General features: G+C 40.4%; 1 protein-coding gene across 7 annotated transcripts in view; it reads right to left on the bottom strand.

Moving 5' to 3' along the window:
* Window positions 1–25,875, bottom strand: part of mbd5 (methyl-CpG binding domain protein 5) — a 233,658-nt gene that overhangs the window by 28,798 nt on the left and 178,985 nt on the right. For 5 of the 7 annotated variants that reach the window (XR_011961715.1, XM_072579754.1, XM_072579753.1 and 2 more), the window contains 2 exons: window positions 15,037–15,248; window positions 6,979–8,202 (listed from right to left, as the gene is read on the bottom strand). Coding sequence is in view for 6 of the 7 variants with exons in the window: in XM_072579754.1 (XP_072435855.1) it covers window positions 6,979–8,202; window positions 15,037–15,248 (1,436 nt within the window). In the remaining variant the exon portion in view is untranslated. The remainder of the gene's footprint in view (window positions 1–6,978; window positions 8,203–15,036; window positions 15,249–25,875) is intronic. The other 2 variants (XM_072579755.1, XM_072579757.1) reach the window with 1 other exon arrangement.

Here is a 25,875-nt window from a genome sequence, read left to right as displayed (position 1 = left end):
AGGGCATGAGGTTATAGATTTTGAAAAAAATGATGCCAGTTTTGAAATTGGGGAATTACTTAAGAGAGATCCAATGTAGATCAGTAAGCATAGGGTTTAGGGGTGAATCAGATTTGGTGAAAATTAGGCAGGATGAGCTCAAGTTTAGATATAGCATGGAAAACCAGCCAGGTGAGAGTTTAAAATGTCAAGTGTGTAGGTACTAAAGGCACAAGAAAAGATTTGAGCAGCAAACCAGGCATGGAGACAGTTATGTAGCATCGGCTGAAATAGATAATGTGAAATGCAGAACAAGCTTGATTATCTGAACGAGACAAGTGGGGAGTACTTCATTCGGATAACGGATTGTTTGGATAATGGATAGCGTTTTTACAGGACCTTGAGATCTTGTTTGAATAACCTGACATACGGATAACTGAGATTCGGATAACCGAGACTGTTCTGTACGAGGAAATATTTTTCTGAAGCAAAACTTTTTTTTTGAACAAAAGTACGTTCTATAAAGGTGCCTAAATCCATTGGTTCATGGAAGATTTTACATTTACAATATGCAAAATATATTGCATAGATACCTGCGTAAACAAAGTTATAAAATTAGTGCAATTTTATTCATAATTCTTGGCCATTGTGATCTTAATTACATTCTTAAACATGTGAAGAACAAAAGGTAAATACCGTATATACTACCAATGAGCAATGTTGACAATTTCTAGTTTAATGTTTGAACTGTTAACATTTTTGCTATAAAGCTGTAAAATGAAGTTTATATGTTTAATGTAAAATTAACTGTATGAGTTGAAATGCAGCACATCAAATTTCAATTGCACAAGTTAAATGTAATCTGAAAGCTACACATTCAAAAGACAATTTGAATTTCACATTCTGCAACTTAACAGCATATTAAAAGTCTTATTAAAAATACTACATAAATTATTTTAAAAGTACATGAAAAGCCAAATGAGATGATTGCATCTGCTCAAGTCCACAAAAAATATATTTTGGTGGAATACAGAAATATTTTAAAAGTTAGCTGTACATTATTATGACAGGCTTAAATACGGTAGACAAGAATTTTCCCTGAGCTGATGGTACAAGGACCAACAGACACAGATTTACGATTTTGGACAGGAAATGCAGGGGGACTGAAAGGAAGAATGACTTAATGTAATACATGATAATAACATCAACACACTGCTTCCATTTCACCACTTTCATGGACAATCAAAGACCTCAAAATAAAACTGGACAGGTATTTGAAGGAAATTAACTGCAGGGCTATTGGATTGAAAATTAATAGAACACTGCAGAAAAGAACAGGCGGGTTTATAACTGCAGAAAGTCTTTTCTGTTCTAAAATATAATAAATGGCTTGATTATTTTTCCTTCATACGCTCGAAAAAAAATTCAAATACACTTAACTCTTGCTTTGCCACCTACTGCTACTTTAACTAATTGCTCTACTGCCTTCATTCTATGCATAATTCTCCTAACATGCCTAGTCATTCCCTTGGCTTAACTGTCATATGATATCTATCATTCTTCAAGGTATTGATCATTAATTAACAAGGCTATCGAAATCTCAACTCACTCAAATCTCCGTCTACATCTTCCATTACAATTTCACCTAAAAATGAATTCTATACTTCTCTCACCAACAGTCATTTTCCTCCACTCTGGCCAGCCACCAGTCACAACTTTGTTACCTTTACCAACATACTGTGATTCTTTGCTCTGCTTTTCGTGCTTTCATCTTCAAAAATCTAATCACCATCTCTCACTTTCATCATGTCACTGGTATAATTCTCACTGCTGCATCCTCAAATTTGGAGTCTTTGGAGTTGAGATTTATTAGTAGCCAGAACTGCACAAATTACAATAAATACACAGTCCCATAAAAGTTTTGTAACAACTAATTCATCCTTTGAGCTTGCCCACTCTGTTGGCATCCAAATCTAGATATATAAGTCATTGAGATATAATCGACACACACACGTGTATATATATGGAGACTAAAATTGGATGTTAAACTAATTAGAACTCTCACTCAATTTTATCAGCAGTCATTTAGCCCGTCTACATTTTCTACATTTCTACAACTGAATTTTTCTTACAAACTTTGTGTAAGGCACATTATTGAATGCCTTCTGAGAATGCATATTGCAAGCGGGCATCAGAGCCGCCCCGCATTTGCCACGGGACTATGCCTACATTGGTAAAACTATAGGAATTCATTTTGTGTTTTAAACTGCAGCCGCAGCTTAAACCCACAGAACTCAGCAGCTGCCGGTCCACCCATGTGACCGGGAGATGGCAGCCAGAGGACAGATCAAATCCACACTAGGCCAGACACTAACCATGACTCATAGACCGAAACTCCGGAGCTAATTAATATGGAGACCCATCTCCTAATCAAATCAAGAGACTGACTGAAACACACCCATATTCATCAATACAGAACCATCCTGACACAAAGGACAGGCTTCCACCAGACAGGAACGAACAGACTCATACACACCAGCACCCCAAGGGAACAAAGGGGGGGTGCTAGCCTCCAGCCCTCAGAGAGAGAGAGAGAGACAAGCAATTAGTACCTGGATCCGTTTACATAATACAATTAGCACCCTATTGTGTACACACTGCAACCCTCCTGGGACGGCAGGAAACCTACCATTTGCACCTACTCCAGCGATGATGGGGAACTATCATCCCATTCATACTCAAAATCCTCACATCCTGACAAAGAAAGGTATATAATGTGTAGCAGTGCGCGGGAACAGCAGAACAGCCGAGATTCGGACCTCGGTTGGTCTCCGCTGGTGTTACTGTATCAATAAACGTTACCGATTGTTGAACTGCACTCTGGGCTCGGACTGATATCATTTCATCCACGCTAACAATTGGGGGCTCGTCCAAAATTCAGCGTTATTGTGCCGAGGCTTAAGGGCGGGGAGCCTGTCCAGAAGTTTCATGGTGTCGCCCGGGCCAGGGAGATGTAGGTCACCTTAAGCAGGGGGGGGGGGGGGGGGGGGGTAATAGGCAAGGGTCGCGGTTCGTCCCCTCTCCCCTCCCCCGGGGATATATTTAACTTTCACCGGGCTGCACGGGCATAGCCCGTGCGCGATTCCCGGGTGTCCGGATTGTCCGTGAGCCCCTCCCAGTCCCAGGTGGGGGACGGCGGGGCGCTGGGCGCATTGGATAAGGTCAGTAAAACCGTATGGGCAGCAAGTGGCTGGGCTTCTGGGTGCTCTGTGGCCTGCTTTTTCATGTCTTGGACATAAAGCTGAACCTTGCCAGCAAGCCTAACGTGTGCCTGTAGCAGCAGGACGCAAGCTTTCTCGTACCTATCTTTCTTCTGGCGGGCCCACCACTCGCGCTGTACATCCAGCGGGTCGCCAGCCTGAGCGAAGCATAGCCTTAATAACTTTTTTATTCTCGTCGGCTATAAAACGGGTAAGGGAACCCTCCGGCCCCCAATCTAGGTCTTCAGCCACGCTTGCACCCATGGTAGGGGCGCAGCGGGTGTAACTTGACAGAAGCTAAACTACAGTAAAGCTAGCAGGCGTGCTACGGGATGTCGCTGGCACTAGCTTATTAATCTCCCAGTCGGGGAGCCCACTCCCTGTTAGTCGAACCTTAGCCCCGCGGGTCAACCTGGGCAGGTGTGGGAATAGTTACAGACGGGGCGCGTGTCGATTCCTGAGCGCGCGACCCCGGGTTTCCGTGAGTCTTTCTGTCACCGCCTGACGTTCAGCGGCCGTGTATACCCCGCGAACACTGGGCGTGAACGCAGACCTAACCGCACCTGATCCTGCAGAGGCCAACACCTTGGGACCGCGAAGTTAATGGGCAGAGTGCGTAACCGTCGCTTGGCCCAGAGGCTCCGCGTCTCAGGCTGGTTTGGAGGACTTCCCTTCTTGTAGCGCGCGCACAGACCTCCCAACCTCTACCGCTTACGCAAGGAAGGTGCTAAAACCGAGCTCAACGTACAATGGGGTCCCCTATCTCCCACTGCAGAGGTCAACCAGGAAGGCTTGTTTGGTCGGTTTTTAAACGGTGGGGGGGGGGTCAATCTTTCAGGGTCTTGCACCTAAAGTCGTCGGACCAAGGATAGACAGTCAGTCACAGTAGCACATTAGCAATAAACGACAATAATAATAATCACGCACACATTTACTAGTGTTCCGTGACCCCAATCGCCCACCCGTGAAGGATCACTCACACACACTTTTAAAGAGTACTCTACCGTTACACGACTGCTGGACTCACTCTGTTCACAGGTTCAGATAACGGTCGGCAGTGAAGTCCGTCGCGGGGCACTGGGAGACTTTTACGCGAGAAGTAAAAGAGTAAAGATACTCACCCAGTGCTGTCGCAGGGATCCAGCAGCCGTCATTAACCAGGACGAAGCCCCCAATTGTTAGCGCGGATGAAGTGATATCACTCTGAGCCCAGAGTGCAGTTCAACAATCGGTAACGTTTATTGATACAGTAACACCGGAGGAGACCAACCGAGGTCCGAATCTCGGCTGTTCTGCTGTTCCTGCGCGCTGCTGCACATTATATACCTTTCTTTGTCAGGATGTGAGGATTTTGAGTATGAATGGGATGATAGTTCCCCATCATCGCTGGAGTAGGTGCAAATGGTAGGTTTCCTGCCGTCCCAGGAGAGTTACAGTGTACACACAATAGGGTGCTAATTGTATTATGTAAACGGGTCCAGGTACTAATTGCTTGTCTCTCTCTCTCTCTGAGGGCTGGAGGCTAGCACCCCCCCTTTGTTCCCTTGGGGTGCTGGTGTGTATGAGTCTGTTTGTTCCTGTCAGGTGGAAGCCTGTCCTTTGTGTCAGGATGGTTCTGTATTGATGAATATGGGTGTGTTTCAGTCAGTCTCTTGATTTGATTAGGAGATGGGTCTCCATATTAATTAGCTCCGGAGTTTCGGTCTATGAGTCATGGTTAGTGTCTGGCCTAGTGTGGATTTGATCTGTCCTCTGGCTCCCATCTCCCGGTCACATGGGTGGACCGGCAGCTGCTGAGTTCTGTGGGTTTAAGCTGCGGCTGCCGTTTAAAACACAAAATGAATTCCTATAGTTTTACCAATGTAGGCATAGTCCCGTGGCAAATGCGGGGCGGCTCTGATGCCCGCTTGCAATATGCACCACATTTATTGAAATCCCATTATCAGTGTAACCAATTCGACAATGAAAAAGTCTAATTATATACTTCCTATTCCTCCAATCCCTTCCATGACCAACTCTAAGCTGCACACTCCTGCCTCTTTTCTGAAGGCTTACTGAAATTGCCTTTGGAAATACTCTTTCTTTCTCGAAAATTGTCAAGATTAATTATTTTCAAAATGCTAAGTTTGAACTCTCAGCTTTTCGACCCGATGGTCCATACCTGTTCTTTGTTTCTCTTTCCAAGTCTTAAACACACAGTTGTCTGTCCCATAATTACCCATTTGAATTCTTTTCATTACTCTCAGGCCCATTCATGTCCATTAGACTATGTTGGGTGAAATTACCCATAGTGTAGTTTTGCTGACTTGCACTTTCTATGACATTTGATAAGGTTTCTCACCTATTCTCTTCTGTGGCCTTTGTTTCATGGTGTCCTCCATAGAATGTTTCACACTATTGTTTTATTGCAATCCTGAACTCCCTCCTAATCATAATTACAGATTGTAGTGATCTAAGAAGGCAGATCATTACTACGTTATAGGATGAAATGCAGGTCACTCAGCAGCAGCTTCTCCAAGCATTCCTGCATAGTTACTTCTGGTATATTGTGAACTTGTATTCTGAGTTCTCTGTCAATGAAACTATTCAAAGGGAAGGGTCACATAGGTTAGATGCAACCAACAAAATCTTCCAACTACCAGTGTCAGTGCCACTCTTTGATTTTTAGATTATCCACCATTAAACCATGAATCAGTTGGAACTTCCACAAATTGTGATGGCCATTCATCCACAATCTCCACACTTAGTTCATTTTAATTCCCTCCCTTGCTCAGATTAAAATCGATAGTGCATAATTTTTGGACAAACAAAACTTCTTTCACCCACTTCTACAGCATCACCCACTACTTTCATTACTACTAAAAGTCTTAATTGCACTTTAGTTATTTCCAGACGAAGCTGTTCATATGCGCTCCCCTTTGTAGCCTGACCAAAACTTCAATGCCACTGCCGTACTCAACGTTCATTTTTACTATTCTTTCACTTTTGTCTTCATAACTCATTTTTGACGCAATGAATTCAAAATTCTCGTTTATGCATCCATTCACCACCTAGGCCTAAATTATAATCTGTGCTACTCAGTCAAATACCCCTTGATCAATGTACTCTCCTCCACTGTCCCACTGCTGGCACAGTCTTCATCAGACTTGGTCCTTTTCAGGATGGCCTTAAAGATACACTCTCCCCTCATCAAAACATTTTTGCTATAAGCTTTCAATCACTTTTGAATATTTTGCTCTGTACATTCCATTTCTCTTCTGTCAACTTCTTAAGACATTTAATATGTTGAAAGGTTCACATATAATTCAAGTGTTCACATAGAATATCAATGTTATTCTTCTCCCATTTTTTGGAACATAAGAGTAAATAGATATATTTAATAATAGTAGTTGATATTTGTTAAAGAACAGATGCTAGTATTAAATTTAAATTGGACTTATTTGCAGTCAGTAAGTGGTAATGTTTGCTTATATTGATAAGTGATAGTTGAAAAACCTTTAATGCCCTAAAGTGAGTCTATCATTTCCTTTGGAAAGAAATTCAGCAACAGAAACATCAGTTAACTTGGCTCCAAAATTTTTAAAAAATCAATTGAAGTTGGTAAATCTATTCCTACTTAAAAGTCAATTGTTAATTTAATTATAGAAAAGTAATAAAAAATGGCTACTGCAGAAAACTGTCAATTATATACCACAGTGAAAACTGACATGTGCAATTTTTTTCTTACTGTATTATTTACCTTTCCCTCTTCAGAGTTTTGCTGACAGGAATTGTGGACTTCATCTTCTCTCACCAACTTTCCTGGCCATGAAGGAAATCCTTTTATTTGACTCCAGACCAAGTCACCAACATTAAACGTCCTTGGTCTATAGTGTATTAATTCGTTAGATGGAGAATCTGGAATCTTCAAATCCTCATCGCTGCTGATACTTTTAGTGTCTGAAGGACTTGGAGCACAACCATTAATGTTTTCCGAACTGTAATCTCCGTTGTACTGAATATAGTCATGTGCCAAAGAACCTGGCATTCCCTCCAAACTAGCCGAGGAGCTTGGAGATTGCTCCTCTATGGCAAGTTCTTGCTTAGGTGCTGTTAGCAACTCACTAAAGTTCCTGTTCTGTTGAGACCGGTTTCCATTGATGTGTGTGCATCTTTCCAAAGTATTCTCTAGTCTTTCTTTAATGTTAACAATGTGTCTTTTTTGACTATTAAATTTAAAACCATCCTCAACAAATCTTTTGTCCAAGTGACAGTTTTTCTGCTGTAACACTCCATCAGTCTGCTCTCCATGAAAAGAAGGTATCCTGTCCACAGAGGGACTATGATTTACCTGCCCAGAGTGTTCGAGAAACTTCTCACATTTCCACACTGTTGTATCGCCAGCTGCAAGTTGCTCAGTTTCCCACTGTTTTTTAGGCGTGTTGTGACCTGGTGATTTGAAGTACTCAAATCCTTCCCCCTCAGGAGTAATTTTTGCTTGTTCAGTACTTTTTCTCAACTTTACACCTCTGGCATGTCTACTTGCGAGAATGTTTTGACTGTGGAGCCGGTTGTCAATCTCCATGCTGGAAAGTCTTTTCCCGTGAATCACTGCATTGACTGCATTGGAAAGATTCACAGGATTTGCAATGGAGGCAGTAAAGGCACTCATGGCACTCAGGGCTGGGATTGGGCTCATTTGAGAAGTACTACTCATTGCTGTAGTGATCACAACTTGCATTCCTTTGCTCGCAGCATCCACCACAGCTTTATATATAGCATCAACAGAAGGGTCATGGGGACCCACAGTGCGGGCTTCTTCTCTGCCTTGCTGACCTTGAACCTGTCCCATTTGATGTTGGTCACCAGACAGATCATGGAAAGGGGGAAGGGCAGTTTGAGATCCCTCAGACAGCAATATTGTTCCTGGATGGGAGTTTACTGGAGCATTTGAAAGAGAGACATCTTGGGCTGGACTCACCTGCTGGAAGAAATTTGAATCAACAGACACATTATTTTTCTCTTCTGTGATTTGTCAGTACAATTTACATTAAACCAACTAATGCAAAAAGAAAGCAAAAAAAAATCTTCTGAACAGTCATTTTAGCAAAAAAATTAATGTAAAAAAAAATCTGGATAAAATACTATTTAATCATTGTCTTTTTTCTCAATGTTTTACTATGATTGCATTGGTCTTAGAAGCTACAAAACTCTGAAGATTTACTTTTTTTGCCAACAGGGAGAGACAATTCAATTTCTGACACCATTAAGAACTAAAACACATTTTCATCACTGAAGTTTTTGAAATAAGACATTTCCAGAGTTCACCTATGCCACAGATATTAATTTTCCTCCCTTAAGTTTCTTCTGTAAATACCACTATCAGAATTAAAATATTCAAGAATCAGAGTACACTGATTCAAGATAATTGGCAATAAAACTAACCATAACACAAGAATGAACTCTTATGTAATGCATATGATTATCCTGGAACGTACTAATTGTGAATGCAGGGAAGACAGATTCAATCATTGCTTTTGAAAGGAATTGGATTGACACAAGAAATGAAACAAAGGACTGGGTTACAGGGAAAATGCGCGGACTGGCACCAGCTGAGCTGCTCTTGCAGACACCCAGCCTGGACACAATGGGTTGAACTTTTTCAGCACCTGAATGACGTGGGCAATGGGAAATCAATTGGGAAAATGTTGAGAGAAATAAGGTCCTCAACGTTGAGGGAAAGAAGCCTGATTCTGCACAAAAGCTTGGAATGACAAGACATCTAATTGCTAGCATTTATGTCATTAGTACATAATCTTGCCTCATTTATATGCTGTCTCCCATGCATCAGAGAAAAAATAGACAGCAACAATTCCTGACATGAAAGTCAGAAAGAGAACCTGGTGCCTCCTGCTCGTCATTTGCTCCTCTGGGTCTCCATCCTGAACAGCAGTCCCTGACATGTCAGGGCACACTCCACAGGCTGTGACTTAATGAAACCCTCACCTACAGACGTTAGCCGTGGGCAAGTACTAGCCTCACCACATCATGGCACATCTCTGACTCAGTTATAATACAACTCTCCACTTATATGCTGCACTTTGTAGCGCACCATCTCCTTTAATGTACTGCAGCTGCCAATATACTTTGCACACAGGGACAAACAGCGACCTGAGCGATTGGACCTGGTGAATGTCAGGGCTCTTAGTTTGTTCACCATACCTGCTTGGATGCTCACAGCCTATCTAGCCTTTTTTGTACTTTGCCACCATTTTCAGTGCTTGAAAGGCTCAGAGTACCTAGCATTGCCTTACTGTTTAGCACAAGCTGAGCAGCTTGTCATGGTTGGCATCAGTGATCAGTCAAGAAAGTGGACAAGAAGGTGCTGTATGGTACCATGCCTGGAGCATCTGCTAACAGCAAACACAGAAAATACACTTCAAATAAATGGATTGCATCTCTATGTTCAAGGGGAGTAGTCTTTGCTCAGGTCACAAGGGACTGCTGCTGTAGTTAAGGTCAGAGCTCTATCTCAGACAAGGACACAGTCAGTTCGCTCCCCTGTATGGTTGGGCTCAGGGATTCCGTATCATGACAGTCTGGGGATCGGCCCACAGTCAGCTTGACAGGTCCTGTTCAATCAGTTACAGGAATTTGTAGTCAGCCAGTCCAGAGCTGTAGAAAGGTTACTTAGGAACCTGATCTTTCATCAGTCCACCCAAATAGGTCAGTGGGGACATGCCATGGTCAGTCCTGGGGTCTGCTCAATGTGCTTTATCAGGAACCATTACTGTGGTAAGGAAGCTGGGGAAATCAATTTTGTTTGTTTGCAGGCAGGGTGCTGGGTTACAGAGAGTACACATAATTGTGTAGTGGGAGAAATTAATATGCAATGGTGGGAGACCATCGTGCATTGGAGAAGATAGGTTACTGTGGAAGGGAGGAGGCTGTTGATGATCATAAATATTCTTATTTAGATGGAGCAGGGAAGGACAATGCAGCATGATGATTGGTACAGCTTCTTTGTCAGCTTGTGGTTGAGGGGGTAATGTTGGCAAATGAAGATACTAATGAAAACATGCTGTGCTGTGTACAAGTGGAGCAGGCAATGAGGATATGCAATGGACTCTGAAGAGCTCAGAGAATGGCAACACATCGGAGAAGGAATGTGAGGACATAGAGCAGGAGAAATAGCAGCTTCTATAAGACAGCATGCTGCAGCATTACGTGCAATAAACCACACACAACTTAATTGACATGGAGTTCAATAGATATGAGCCGGGTGCAGTGATCATACACGAACTGTAAATTTGTTGCTTCTCTTAAGGCAAGTAGTCCCCATCTGTTCCCAGCAGCAAATGCCGTTTTTATCAGGTTATGCACTTGCTCACTGAATAAAATTGAAGGCTTTCAACTGATGCCTTTCCTGTCCATGATGGTCTACATTGAATGAGAGGTTGTTAAGCTGCAGTGGACATTGGGGAAACAATAGTCATCCCTTAGTCAGGGTTCAAGGATCGTATGATACGAAAGATGAGTAAACAGCATTGCTTGTTCCTTAAATAGTAATACATTTATGTTCGTTTGTGTTTGCAACAAGTATCACTCGTGCCACTTATGTGCCCTCAGAAGGCTCAATTTATCTTTGAAAGGCTATTCCTGGCTGGCAGCTCTTGACCTGGTGTTTGGTTGGACTTTACACATGGTGCTGGCACCAGGAATCCTAGGAGCTCCCAGAAGTGGCGGGTGCTTCTACCATGGGTGAGCGCACAATATAAAAGCATTGTGCATAATAAAGCAAGCTGCAGAAAACTGCATGCTAACTCACTAGAGTATGGACAGAAACCCTTCATGAAATGCCCTGAAATTGACACTTAGTGGAGTCTTGGTGTAATTCAGCACACTGTGTTGAGAACCCTTCTTTTGATTGTTAAATTCCATGATTCTATAAGCATTCAAACCAAGATATTGGTGCCTGCTTAATTTTAGTAACTAATTTGTGTACAAGAGAATAATTATCCCAAGTACCTAAAGTCAATATATCAAATTCACAGCTTAAAATATTTACATTATGAAGAATTTATAACCACCAATTACGATCATATAGAATGGAGTTGCAGACTTGAGTGATCCAAATGGACTACTCCTGCTCCTGTTTTTTATTTAAATGAAGTATTTTTTATTTACGTTGTCTGCCTCTCTCTTTTACTTTTGAACCAAAGAAATTACTCACCTTCATATCCCTCTGCAGGTTTAAAACATAGCATTTACAGAACTTGGACAAATTGATTTCTAAAATGTCCTCAAGATCTAGGCACTTAGTGATGGGCAACAAATGTTGGCCTAGCCTGCGATGCCCCAGATACAATGAACAAATAAAAATGTAAACCAGACTCATTTAGTTCGCTAAAATTTATCTCAGAGGAATTTTTAAAAAAATTCTATAGCTTTGAAAAACTTTTGAACCCAGTTCTTAGAGGGGAGAAGGAGATTTCATAACGCTCCAAGTGACCACTGGATGTAGAATAAGCCATACAGAGGGGCACCACAGAAAAGGCACTGCCCTGGAGTAAAAATACTGAAATCAATAAATTAAATTAAATTAATCAATACAAACTAACACTTGGATACAGTGATGTACATATATCAATTCAATCATTAACAGACATTCAATCAGAAGCAGCTTGATTGCCCCATTAAAGTATAAAACTTTTAACAAAAGAACCCTTTGCAAATAGAATCAGGAATTTGTGTTTCTTCAAATATTCACCAGTGGAGATTGTGTTGAAACAATTTGATTAAAAGATATCAACAAGACCTAAGTAATTTGCTTTATCTCTATTTTTGGTTGTTTCGATTTCATTTCGTATCTAAACGCATTTAGTTCACATTATAGTATTCAAGACAGCAGTACAGGAACAAATGTGATGAACTTGTTTTCAACTAAGGAGATACAAATGACTTACATGTGTTTTTGCATGCTTCTGTTAGACAGAATGCCTGATGCCCCACTATCAATGATGGAAGATGTGAGACAAAAACTAGTGTGCCAACCTGCCCTTCAAGCATGTTCGGTCATTCAATATGATCATGTCTGATCATTCAAGTCAGTACACTGTTCCTAATTTCTCCAAATACCTATGATCCTTTTAGTCCCAACAAAAATATCTAACTCCTTCCTAAAAACATTCAATATTTTGGCCTCAACTACTCTGGCAGAATTCTAAATGCTCACCACTCTAGGTGAAGAAATTTCTCAACTCAGTCCGAAATGGCTATCCTATCTACTTGAATTGCAACCCCTTGTTCTGCACTTCCTGATCATCGAGAACATCCTTCCTGCATTTGTACTGTTAGGAGTTTATAGGTTTCTATGAGATACTCCTCATTCTTCCAAACACTTGTGAATATAGTCCGAATTGATCCAGCTTCTCTTCATATGGCAATCCTACTATCCCAGGAATCAGTTGGTCAAACCTTTGCTCTATTCTCTCCACAGCCAAACATTCTTCCTCAATTAAGGAGACCAGAACCACACACAACAGTCGAAGTATAGTCTCACCTGCACCAACACATCCCCACTCCTGTACATTAATCCTTTCGCTATGAAGGTCAACTGCTTGCCTTCTTCAACAGATTACTTTCATATACAAGGACACCTTAATCTCAAGGCACCTCCCTATTTCCCAATTTATTGGCACTTAAATAACAATTGGCCTTCCTGTTTTTGCTGCCAAAGTCGAAAATCACATTTATCCAAATTGGACTGAATCTACCATGCATTTGCTAACTCACTCAACCTGTCAAAATTAGACTGAAGGAACTCTGTCTCCTCCTCAGAGATTCACCCAGCCACTCAAGAGTCACCTGCAAACTTGAAGATACCACATTTAGTTTCCTCATTTAAATCATTAATGTATCATGAATAGCTCAGGTTCAAGCACCAATCCTTGCAGTACCCCACAAGTCACTGGCTGTCAATCTGAAAAAGACCTGCTTATTCCTAATTCTCATTTCCTGTCTGCCAACCAGTTCTGTGTTCATGTTAGCACGCTCCCCACAATCCCATGTGCTTGAACTTGACATGTGAATTTCTCATGTGGGTCCTCCTCAAAAGCGGAGTAAAGCACATTCACTGGATCCTGCAGCAGCTCTCTGAGTTAACGTGCTCAAAAGATTCCAGATTTGTCAAACATGACTTTTCTTTTGCGAATCTGCACTGACTCTGTAGTCGTCACTTTTATTAAATCTTTTATAATGGATTCTAGCAACTTGCCTACAACTGTTGTATAATTCCCTGTTTACTCTTTACCTCCTTTTTTTTAAAATTGTGGAGTTATTTCAGCTACTCTCTGCCAATTCACATAGCCCTTCATTGGATCTACTGACATGCATAATTTCCCTCAATAGCCACAGTCAGGCCACCTTTCCCAAATCTATTTTTGTTCCAGACAGGAATGAACAATTATTACAGTTCCTCCAAGCACTCTTTAAATGTTTGCCGTTGCCTTTACCCCATCAGCCCCTTAAGTAATGCTCCCTAAATTTATCATGCCTCACCCCAACAGTTTATTTTATTTAGATTCAAGACCCTAATCTCAGAATCAACTACGTCACTCTCTATCTTAATGAAGAATTCTATCATATTACAATCATTCTTCCCAGGACACCTCACACAGCTAGCCTGCTAATTATTCCTTGCTCAATACCAGTTCCAAAAAGGTTCAACGTATTGAGGATAACTAGAAAATTCTCTCAGCAACTCCTCCCCTACAGTACTGTTACTGATTTGATTTGCCCAGTCTGTCTGCAATTAAAGTCACTCATAATAACACACGCACCTCCATTTCTTGCATCTCTAGTTTCCAGTTTAATTCCTTCCCCAGCATTACCACTACAGTTTAGGATCTATATCCAATCACAACTATGGTCTTGTGTAAATTCTACCCATAAAGATGCCACTTTGTTCGAGCTAATATCCTTCCTCACTGTTCTGTTGATAGCAAGCCAGCAACACAACTTTATTACTTTTTCCTTTTAGACTGGCCTTCCTAAAAACTGAATTCCCCCGAATGTTCAGTTCCCCTCCTTGTTCATGCTGCAACGTATTCTTCATCCAAACTATTTCATACCTGTTTATATCTATTTGAGCAACTAACTCATACACTTTATTGCGAGTGCTCCATCCATGCTCGTTTTTTTTTAACATTCTTGGTCCCATTTGTACTATTTGGAACTGTGCCCAGTTTGATTTCTTGCACTTCAATTCTCTGTCCATCATTTTTCTCATTCCCCATTGTTTTTGCTTGGTCCTTGTCCTTGTCTTTTTTCCTTCTGTCTACTTGTGCAGGTTTCCAATCCCCTGCCATTTTAGTTTAAACCCTCCTGAACCGCACCAGCAAATACATTTTCCTCCGCCAAGACACCAGTTCTGGTCCTGCATAGGTGGAACCAATTCAGCTTGCACTGGTCATACTTCCTCCAGAACTAATCCCAATGTCCCAGAAATCTGAAACTTTCCCTCTTTACAACATCCCTATAGCCACATAGTCATCTAATGTATCCTGCTATTCTTATTAAATAGAACACAGCACTGGTAGCAATCCTGGGATCACTACCTTTAAAGGTCCTATTTTTTAACTTGCTTCCCAACTCTCTTAAAAGGTAAATGTCAGCAGGGAGATAAAATAATTTAATGCAATAATAAAATGCTCCCTATTCACTTCTGTTGAAGAACATATCTTATGTGGTAGTTCAAAAATGCAGCAACTCAGTCATTGGCAGATGCAAACTTAAAACAGGATATGTATGTGCTTACCTGAAAGTTTTGAAAAACGCATGCCATGGGGTTCTGTGGGTTGCTGGGTCCAGAAAATGAAGGAGGACCTTGAAACCCCTGAAGGCCCCGAGTCCCTTGCAGACCTTGTAAAAGTTGATGATTCTGAGGAAACATCTGATTGCTATTCATTAAGGTCTGGAGCCGACTTAATTGCGGATTGTTCAAATTGTTGTTGAATGAAGGTACATCACCTGAACAAAGTGTGATAGAAAGTTGATCAGTGATGGAATATACATACTCATGATGTACCTGCTGCATATTTCAGTGACTGTTTTGAGGGAAAAAAGGAATGAAGACTTTAATAGTAGATTTATACATTAAAATCACTAACCCTGAACAGTATGTTGCAACTCTAAAAGATAGCAAACATACTAAATCATCACTAGAGATCAACTAAGTGATCTTTTGCATCTTACACTGATAATGAAATTGCACACAGTCTGGTTATATGCTATTGGCAACGTAAAGAAACCTAACTATAATAATACATTTGGCAGTAATCATGAAATATGGTATTATGTGGCAATCAAGAGGCTATGTCTAACTTATTTTTTCTTGTTTCATATTCGTAAACATTGACACAAGGAATTTAACAGGATCGATTTTAGCTTTTCAAGTGATTTATTAAATCCTTCCAGTTTCATTTTCTGTCATTTGGCTTATTTGTTGGTAATATTGTCTTTGGACCCGAAACAAGTATTTCAATATTGGACACTAATGATTTTGTGCCATTGGAAGCATCATCATAAAGACATTGAACATTATTTCTTCAACTATGCTCATCCTGTGGAAGTCAAAGACAGATCATAATATTCTTGATTTTAATAAAGGAAGATTATTCACTATATTGGCTAAATAGATTACAGAAATTGAGAATAAGGCTTCATTTAACATACTTACAGTTTTAAAATCATAATTCATTTAAAAATCAGAGTGGTTGGCACAGACGTGCAACCAGAGTGTGAAATACCAAACTTTGTTGATTATACATGATAACTGTCAAACATGGAAACGGTCCTGTGGGAGAGAAGTGAACTCCGAAATTAATTTATTGCATGCCAAAACAGTTGGCAGAACTAATATTTCTCAGGCATAAGGATGAGGATTCCAGAGACCACAGTGATGTCCTCCAGGGGTCAGTAGGAAGACCACTATCTTTTCGGGTAGGGGGATGGGTCTAGGTGGGATGCTCTTTGGAGGGTTGGTATGGATTTGATAGGCTGAATGGCCTGCTTCCACACTGAAGGAATTCTCTGATTCTATAAACGTTTGAGATATCTGTTGGGCAAGAAAGACATGATATAAACACGTGTCTTTTTTCACAGTTTCTTCCCAAGATCATTAACATTTACTTGTACCACTGAAGTAGATAGATAAGATACTGCCCTCTCCGGGTCTGATTTCTCCCTCACCCGCTAATCGATCCTAAGCACTCTCATCCACCTGATCCACTTGGCACCCTGTCCCTTACCCATCTGGCACCTAAACCTCACACTTATCTTGTGTACTGAACATGTCACACAGCAGCTGTAAAAGTGACTGAGATGCATGAACTTAAAATGCCAGAATATGGCAACTGCCTCCTGTGAAACTGGGAGCAGTATTTGCTTTTCACTTCTGTTCTATGCATTGATGGACCTATCAGACTGGAAGTACAAATCTGCATTTCTGAATGAGCTCTGCTTAGTGTCTCCTGTCAGAAAGAGAGACATTTTGTTGCACAAAAAAAATGGGAGCGAGGAATCCTCAGAAATTTACCATCTTCAACTAAAGGACGCTATCTCTAACAATACAATATTGCAACACTGCTCAGATCAGGTTATCATACTGAAATATACAAGGTTTTTAGGGGACTTGAGAGGTTAGATGCAGCAAGTTGGTTTCCCCTTTGGAAAAGTCTGGGACCAGAAGCTATAATCTTCGACTGAGGGGTTACCCTTTTAAAACAGAGATGAGGAGGAATTTCTTCCCTCAGAAGGGAGTGAATTTGTGGAGATGCTTTTTAAACCATGGAAGGCTACAGAGGCTGGGTTGTTAAGAAAATTCAAGGTCGAGAGATTTTTTTAAAATCAGTAAAGAAATCAGTTATGAGGAAAAAACAGAAAAGTGGAGTTGAGGAACAGGAGATCAGCCATCAACTCAGAATGGTGGAGCCAACTTGATGGGCTCAATAGCCTGCAACTGTTCCTTCATCTTACGCTCCAAGTGATATAATAATATCGGGAGGGGGCAATTCAGCCTATAATACAAATGTTGGCTCTTTCGAAGGGCTATTCATTTATTTCTATTCTCCTGCACATTTCGTATGAATCAGCATTTCTTTCCATTTATGATGCAAAACACACAAAGTGTTGAATCTGCTTCTACCATCCTTTCAAGCAGGGTACTTTGCATCAACATAACATGCCGCATGAAGATTCGCTGAGTCTGATCTTGTGTTATTTTGCCAATTAAAAACATATATACATAAACATTGTTGCTGAGAATGTGGGGAGGGGAAGTACGAAGTAATGATAAGTACGCTTGGTTAATAGAGACTAAGAGTGTCATAGGTTAGACCAAGCTTTAGAAGGGTTGGTCAGATGACAGATCATTGGCGAGACCAAGCAGAGGCCATGGACACCACACAACAATCAACAGACAAGAGTGTTCCCTCCCAGTCAGAGAACACTTCAGCAGTCCAGGACATTTGACCTCAGACAGGCAACAACGAAAAATGGCCAAGCAGAGGCTGATAGCCAAGTTCGGTACCCATTGGGATGGCCTCAACCGGGACCTTGGATTCATGTCACACTACAGATGACTCCCATTGCACTACATACACAGACAGACAGAGACTCTCCGACAGACCATACGCTCTCCTACAGACCCCCTCTCAAATGGTCACACATACACTCCCACACATCCTCACAGACACTCATAACCCCACACACACTAACATACACTCCCACACATCCTCACAGACACTCATAACCCCACACACACTAACATACAAGTTTGTGGGGTGAATTTGTACTTGCAGAATTACATTTTACTTTGCTCAAAAACCGCATGAATCCATGTAAGATTCTGTAAATCCATTTTTTAGGATGGATTTTAGATTAGAATCAGTCTGACCATTGAGGCAAAGACAGCCTCACAGAGGGAAGCTCACACCTTCAATACATTATCTGAGCTGACATGACACCAACTGTTGAAGTTCCGTTGAGAATGTAACTTTTAAAAAAAACGTTTTGCAATTTACATATCAAAGAACTGAAACCAACATATTCATTCTAACAGGTGGGAGACTTAAACAATTCAGGTCTTTTTCAATATATAATTTCAGTTACAATCACACTGTAAACTTTTGCTGTAAGTTCTGTGTCTTACAATCTTATACTCCACAACCACTGAATGATAGAGCAGCGCTCCGAAAGCTAGCGATTCCAAATAAACCTGTTGGGCTATAACCTGGCGTCGTGATTTTTAACTTTGTACACCCCAGTCCAACACTGGCATCTCCAAATCATTTAATAGTAAAGTACTTTAAGATATTTCAGAGGTTTTCATCAATATTTTACTTCCAGTCAAATCAATCAGCCTTCAAATCAAATCATGAATCCTCACATGAATTACTGCATATAAATGTACAGAATATAACAAATAGGAATATAAGATATAGGAACAGGATGAGGCTATTCAGTGTCTTTTAGCCTGCTCTATATTTCAATTAAAATTATGGTTGACCACTGTAGCTTCACCTCCACTTTCCTAACTCTTCATAACCCTCAACTCTGTCTGACAGCCTCAAACATATTTCATGGCCAGTCTACAGTGTTCTCTGAAGGAGAGAAACCAAAAGATGAAAAAACAGTCAGAAAATAAAAATCCTCATCCTCATTGTAAATGGGAAACGCTTTGCTCTGAAATTGTGAACCCTAATTCTAGATTTCTCTGAAAGGGGATATCTTCCAAACAAGGACCCTGTCAAGCCCCTCAGAATCTTAATCTTGAACTGAAAATATCAATACACGCTCCGTCTCCACAGATGCCAAGAGACCAGATGAGTCTTTTTTCTGATCGTTGGCACACACAGTATTCGTTCCCTTGGAATCTTGTATATTTCAGTAACGTCACCTCTCATTTTTCTAAACTGCAATGAATGCTTAATACTTCCTCGTAAGGTACTCCCTGCATCCTTGGAAACAGCTCAACAAAAATTATTTGAGTTGCTTCCATTGCAAGTATATACCTCCTGAATTCGCACATTTAATATGTTTGCAATTAACAATCAAATTACAGCAAGAAGTTGGAGGAAAATAAAGCAGAGAGCACAAACATGTGGTTAAAATGTTTTTCACTCAAATCAAAAAAGCTTCAAGAGTCCAGGTTAACTTAATAAGTCAGTTAAAATCAAACACCACACCGTTCCAATACATCCTTAAGTCTAACATTTTTATAAATTAACATTTAGTTTATCTTGAAAAATTATAGAACATTAAGACACATCACATACACTTAACTTTTAGAGAACATTAATCCTCAGCAAGTCACTTGCTCATCATTAAACTCTTGCTGTTACGTACAAATCTTGCGCCTTCAACATCACATCCTTAAACGATAAATACCCAAAAATAATATTTCCCCTCAGAGGTCTGTGTTTATTCATAATGAATAACAAACTCTAATAATATCGTCAATAATGAAAGTATCTAAATATCACAATCATTTGCATGCTTGGTGATTTGACACCCATCTAGGAGAAAGTGAGGACTGCAAATGCTGGAGATCAGAGCTGAAAATGTGTTGCTGGAAAAGCGCAGCAGGTCAGGCAGTATCCAAGAAGCAGGAGAATCAACATTTCAGGCATGAGCCCTTCTTCAGGAAACCACACTGTAAACTTTTGCTGTAAATTCTGTGTCTTACAATCTTATACTCCACAACCACCGAAAGCTAGCGATTCCAAATAAACCTGTTGGGCTATAACCTGGCATTTCCTGAAGAAGGGAACATGCCCGAAACGTCGATTCTCCTGCTCCTTGGATGTTGCCTGACCTGCTGCGCTTTTCCAGCAACACATTTTCAGATGTGACACCCATCACCAAGTTTAAGGTACAAAACTTAACACAATATTCAGTGAGATTGCACCAAAGCCTTACATAAGTTCATATCTTCCTATTTAATTGATCTAGCAAGGTTTACAAGAATCTTACAAAAATCTACTTGGCCTTCTCTGCAAAGTACTACCCTTTCCTCTTGCATTACATTCAGTAGTCATTCACATACAAACATCAAATGACCTTAAAACGTCAACAGGTTCTCCATGTTCGATAATCAATGGGTATAACATGTATAAAGGAACAGCTCCTAAAACTCCTTGAATTATCTTCTGTATGTACTTCTGAAGCTGGTCACATTGGATAGCAACTTATAAGCCAACTCAGTTGTTATTTTAAATCAGGTGGCATCTCGCTCATCTCATTATTGCTATTTCTGGAAACATTCTATCATCTAAAGTTCACCATAGCATCAATGCCCTCAGAATCTTGTTTGTTTTAATAAGGTCATGTCATATTCTTCTAAACCACTGCTTCAAACACTTTTTCCTCACAGTGATCCCATTTCAGTATGTGAGAAGTGTCATGACCCCTCATGACAGTGACAGTCAGGGTTGGGGGTGGGGTGGTAGGTGTCCGGGGACAGAATCTGAGTTGCCTGTTTGAGTTGGGGAACATATTAGAACTTGGTTAGAGCTCCTTAGTAGCCATTGCTGCCCTGACCCACACTTTGGGAAGTCCTGGCTAAATTCTAATGGTTGTGCCTATCTGCTCGTATTATCCTCAAGTCTTCACCATATTTAATCACACCAAGAATCAACCTACTGAATCTTCCCTGAACTCCCTTCATGGTTTCTTATCATTTCCTTAACTTAGTAGACTTTTGGAAGAATAAAAACCATTGAACTAAATTAGTAATATGTATTGGTTCCCAAACTCCATGTAAATTCTTTGTCATAACCTCTCTTTGAGGATCCAATTTAAATCAAAAACTTACACTGATGTAGTATCTTTAACATAGAAATAACTTCTCAAGGTACCTCATCAGGTTGCCTTTTTATCACACCTTTAACATAACTGGAACAGCTTGGCTTGGCTGTGCTCAGAGGCAGGCTATTCTACAATACTGGCATTTATGGATTGAGTGGAGCTGGAAAAAGCACAGCAGGTCCAGCAGCATGAGAGGAGAAGGGGAGTTGACATTTCAAGTTAGAACCTTTCATCAGGACTGCTTTATCCAGTAAAGAGTTTGATCTATGGTCATCTTCAGCAGGTTGAGCTTTGGGAGATTCAGTAAAGCAATTGTAAAACCATTGAATAATTAGGCTCTATCCTGCTGGATATAGTCTTTGCCAGGGGCTTTCATTTCACCTGTCACTGAAATGTCCACTCCTGAATTATTGTTCAAGTTTTGCTACTTATTAAATCATTCACTATACTGCTTCAGTATCTGAAGAGCTAGAAATGGAACTGAACCCTGTGCAATGATCAACGAGTATCCCACTTCTGACATAGCGGAGGAAGGAAGGCCACAGATGAATCTATTGAAGACTGTTGGGTTTGGGACACAGCCTTGGAGACAAGTGGCCTCCAATAACAAACAAATTGCTTTGTGATAGGCAAGACTCCAACAAGCAGATCATTTTTCATCTTATTCTCGTTTCCTACTTTTGCTTGGCATAATGTTGCCTTGACTCCAAGGGCAGTCACTCATGTCACCTTTGGAATTCAGTTCTATGGTTCATGCTTAGACCAAGGCTGGAATGAGGGTGGAAGCAGCTTGATTCTGGCAAAATGCAAACTGAAGATCAGTGAGGTTTATTGGCTACTCAGTCTGACTGCACTGCAAAGAACATATTTTATTACTTAGCTGATGGAGAGGAGACTCGTGGATTGTATGCAGTCAGCTTGCATATCTCTCGCTTTTTGACAGCAGCATGCAGCTGGGAAAATGTTCAACTTGTTTGGTAAATGCCAGAGTTGTAATTGCTAGAACTAGGGGGATGTGGTGGCATAGCAATAACGTCAATGGACGAGTCATTCAAAACTCCAGGCTGGGTAAGGGATTAAATCACACAATGGCAGATGGTCGATCTGAATTCAATAAAAATCTGAAATATAAAGCTAATCTAATGGAAACCACACAGCCATTGTCAATTGTTGTAGAAACCTATCTGGTTTATTAGCACCCTTTAGGGAATGAAATTTTCCAGCTTTACCTGGTCTGGCCTACATGCAATTCTAAACGCACAGTAATTACCTTCTGGGCAATTAGGGATGGGCAATAATTGCTGGCCTAGTTTATGAGGTCCATGTCCCATGAACAAATTAAGAAAAAACATGGTTCGTTGCACAGCTAATTCTGAAGCACATCTTCAGTGTGGGATGGTGTCAATTCCCTTTGCTTTATTGTATCCAGCACACTCCATCTTTTTGATATCCTGTGTGAACAGGATGATTGAAGATTGGCAACTATGACAATGGCGATCTCAGAAGGAGGCCAAGTTAGGTTGTCTACATAGACCTTCTGGTTGAAGATGGCGCAAACACCCTAGCTTCACCTGTGGCATTGTCATGCTGAGTTCCTTAATTATTCAATTAATTGCTCAGTGAGCCTATTTTTCCCATTCCTTGTTTAAATGTCCAATACCACTGCTGATTGGACGTGACCGGAAGACCAGGTCTGGTCTGTTGGTTACGGAATCAGTTCGCTATCTACATAAATTGTGCACTATTTTCTAATACTTGCTCTGCAACTGAAATTAAATGCATCAGAGTATAATCTTGAAGGTCAGAATTCTCCACTTTTTAATATTACCCAATGTGTCCTACTCTCATCCTCAGGAAATATTACAAATCACATTGAGTTACTGGAAATCAGGGATGATTTACTCCTCCCCACGTCATTATCTACTTGCAGATAAAGTTAATCTGATCTTGTTCCCTTTGAATACACTATACATGGCAGGAATAAATTTGCACTGTCCTATCTATGAAACCAGCAAGAATTTAAAGGTGGCAAAATTTCATCATTCAATTACCAAAATTAATGAAACTTCTGAACAGTCGCATGTCTAAAAATGGTAGTAGAAGACAGCCATCTTGAAAGCTCAGGACGAAAGTAAGGCTGACCTGAAGACAAATTAAAACAAAAGGCGAATACACCAGCTACTTAAAATACAAAATTTTTATCTGACAAATTTAAGTCTTGATTTATTACTTCATTTCTGCTGTTTTATTTTATAACTATGCTGGTTACTGAAGAAAATAATCCACACTTTTAAAGAAAAATAAAGGCCAAGTATTAAGCATGCTGGAGATCTGAAAAAGAAACAAAGTTCTTCAGAAACTCAGCAGGTCTGGTAGTTTACTTTCATACTAACATTTCTGTCCTGAGTTTGTTGCAGTGTTCCAGTGAAGCACAACACAAGATGAAGGGACAGCAACCAATTTTCCATTCAGGCACAGTTGTCTGCAGCCTTCAGGACTCAACACTGAGCGCCAACAAAATCAATGAATACCGCCTTTTTTTGATTATGTCTTTTTGCATGTGTTTGCTCTCAGCAGAGCTGACCTATATTTTGCTATTAAAACCCACCATCAACAATTTGTCTATAAATTTCTTCTATGACTTGCTTTGCCTTTTATCCTTAGCCTTAATCACAGAACATTCAATGTGTGAGATTTTTAAAAAACACTTCCTATACCAGTCATTCTTATTGCCCAAATTCAAGCTGCAAATCTTGCTAATTTTTGCAAATTGATACATGAGGTTGAAGCAAACCAAACTCCATTTAGGTATGCCATTATGTTCAGAGAGAGACCAATATCCTGCCCTCAACAAAGGTTTCATTGCTGAAAGGTAGATATGCTAATAATTCCAATGAAACTGCAACTGCTGTACAAAACATTAGCATTTCATTTGTGTCTAAGTTAAACTAAATGAACATAGAACTTACAGAGCCATAGAGTGGTACAGCACAGAAACACAGCCTTTGGTCCAACCCATAAATGCTGACCAGACATCTCAAACTAATCTAGTCTCATCTGCCAGCATTTGGTGCATATCCTTCTAAACCTTTCCGACTCATATACCCATCTAGATGCCTTTTAAATATTGTAACTCTATAGTCTTTGCCACTCCCTCTGGCAGCACATTACAGATGGTCACCGCCCTCTGTGTGAAAAGGTCCCTTAGGTCCCGTTTAGATCTTTCCCCTCTCACCTTAAACCTATGCCCTTTACATTCAGAATCGTTGCTTTTACAACTTGTCTGGGGAAATAAAAAAGCCAAGGACAACATAACCTTGTTAAAGGAGCAGTATCATCACACTATCCATGCCCATCATGACTTTATAAACCTCTATAAAGTTCACTAGAGAAAACAGCCTCACCCTATAACTCAAATCCTCCAATCCTGGCAACATTCTTGTAAATGTTTTCTGCATCCTTTGATGTTTAACAACATCTTTCCTACAACAGGAATTTCAGAAGTGAATGAGGTATTTTGAAAGTGGCCTCACCAACATCGTATACAGCTGTAACATGATGTCCCAACTCCTGTACACGATGCACTGATTCATAAAGTGTACCAAACGCTTTCTTCACACTCTGTCTACCTGTGATTCCATCTTCAAGGAACTATGAACCTGCAGCTTCTATGCCCTCTTGTTCCAGTGTCCTTTTCTTATTTCTCTTCACAACCCACCCTTCACCCAGGCTTCTCAGACATAAAAACAGGTCTTCAAATTTGAGACTGAAGTAGATTAAAGCAGAAAGGCAAAACATTATTTTGATCTCCATTATCTCAGCTGATACACAATGGTCTGACATGAAAGTATTGGTTTGGCTGAAGTAATCTGCACTTTTGACAAAATGGATTCAGCTGCGTTAAACTGTAAATCTTGGGTGAACGACCCAATCTTTGCAAAGGATTCAGCAGAAAATTTGTAGAACACCAGCGGAAAAACAATACAATAACTTGCATTCACATTCTGCCTTTAATGCTGAAGAAATGCCTCATGGTGCTTTACAAGGTGTAAAAGAATGGATGCCAAGCAATGTTTCCTCTATAAACAAGGACCAGAAATTGCTGGAAAAGCTCTGCAGATCTGGCAGCATCTATGGAGAGAAATCAGAGTTAACATTTCAGTCAAGTGACCCTTACTCAGAACACTCAACCGAAAACATAAATTGCGATTTCTCTCCACAGATGCTGCCAGACCTGCAGAGCTTTTCCAGCAATTTCTGTTTTTGTTTCTGATTTACAGAATCTACAGTCATTTGGTTTTTTAACATTTCCTCTAGGTTGCAAGATGGTGCTGACACCAGGCAACTCTTTGCGAGCTCCCAACAGCAGATCTTATTCTAACATTTCTTACAACCGTTCCACACTTTTAAACCTAAATTCTAAGTCTGTAAAAATTACTATTAGACTGATGATTGGATAACTTCAAATAATGTTGATCTTGCTTTGCACCTCCTGTGTACCGTAAGCTGTATGCCTTGCTCTGCCTCAGCACCCTTTGACCTCTATACCCTTGGTTGCTAAGATCTACCCGAACGGCTTGCAAACAAAGCTTTTCCCTGGACTTAGGTAAATGTGACTACAATAGATAAATCAAATAAGAAAAATCAAATCAAATCAATCTGGAAACTCTCATACAGACTAAGTGCACAGTGCCTTTGCTGAATTGTGTTAAAAAAAATTAGGACATGGATACCAAGCCAGATCAGAAGGATATTTGAAGGGATGATGAAAAATTTGATCACAGTATCA

This window comes from Chiloscyllium punctatum, chromosome 10 (assembly GCF_047496795.1).
Source record: "Chiloscyllium punctatum isolate Juve2018m chromosome 10, sChiPun1.3, whole genome shotgun sequence".
Lineage (NCBI taxonomy): Eukaryota > Metazoa > Chordata > Chondrichthyes > Orectolobiformes > Hemiscylliidae > Chiloscyllium > Chiloscyllium punctatum.
Note: the sequence above shows the minus strand (reverse complement) of the source record. Positions and strands in the feature narration are given on the sequence as shown.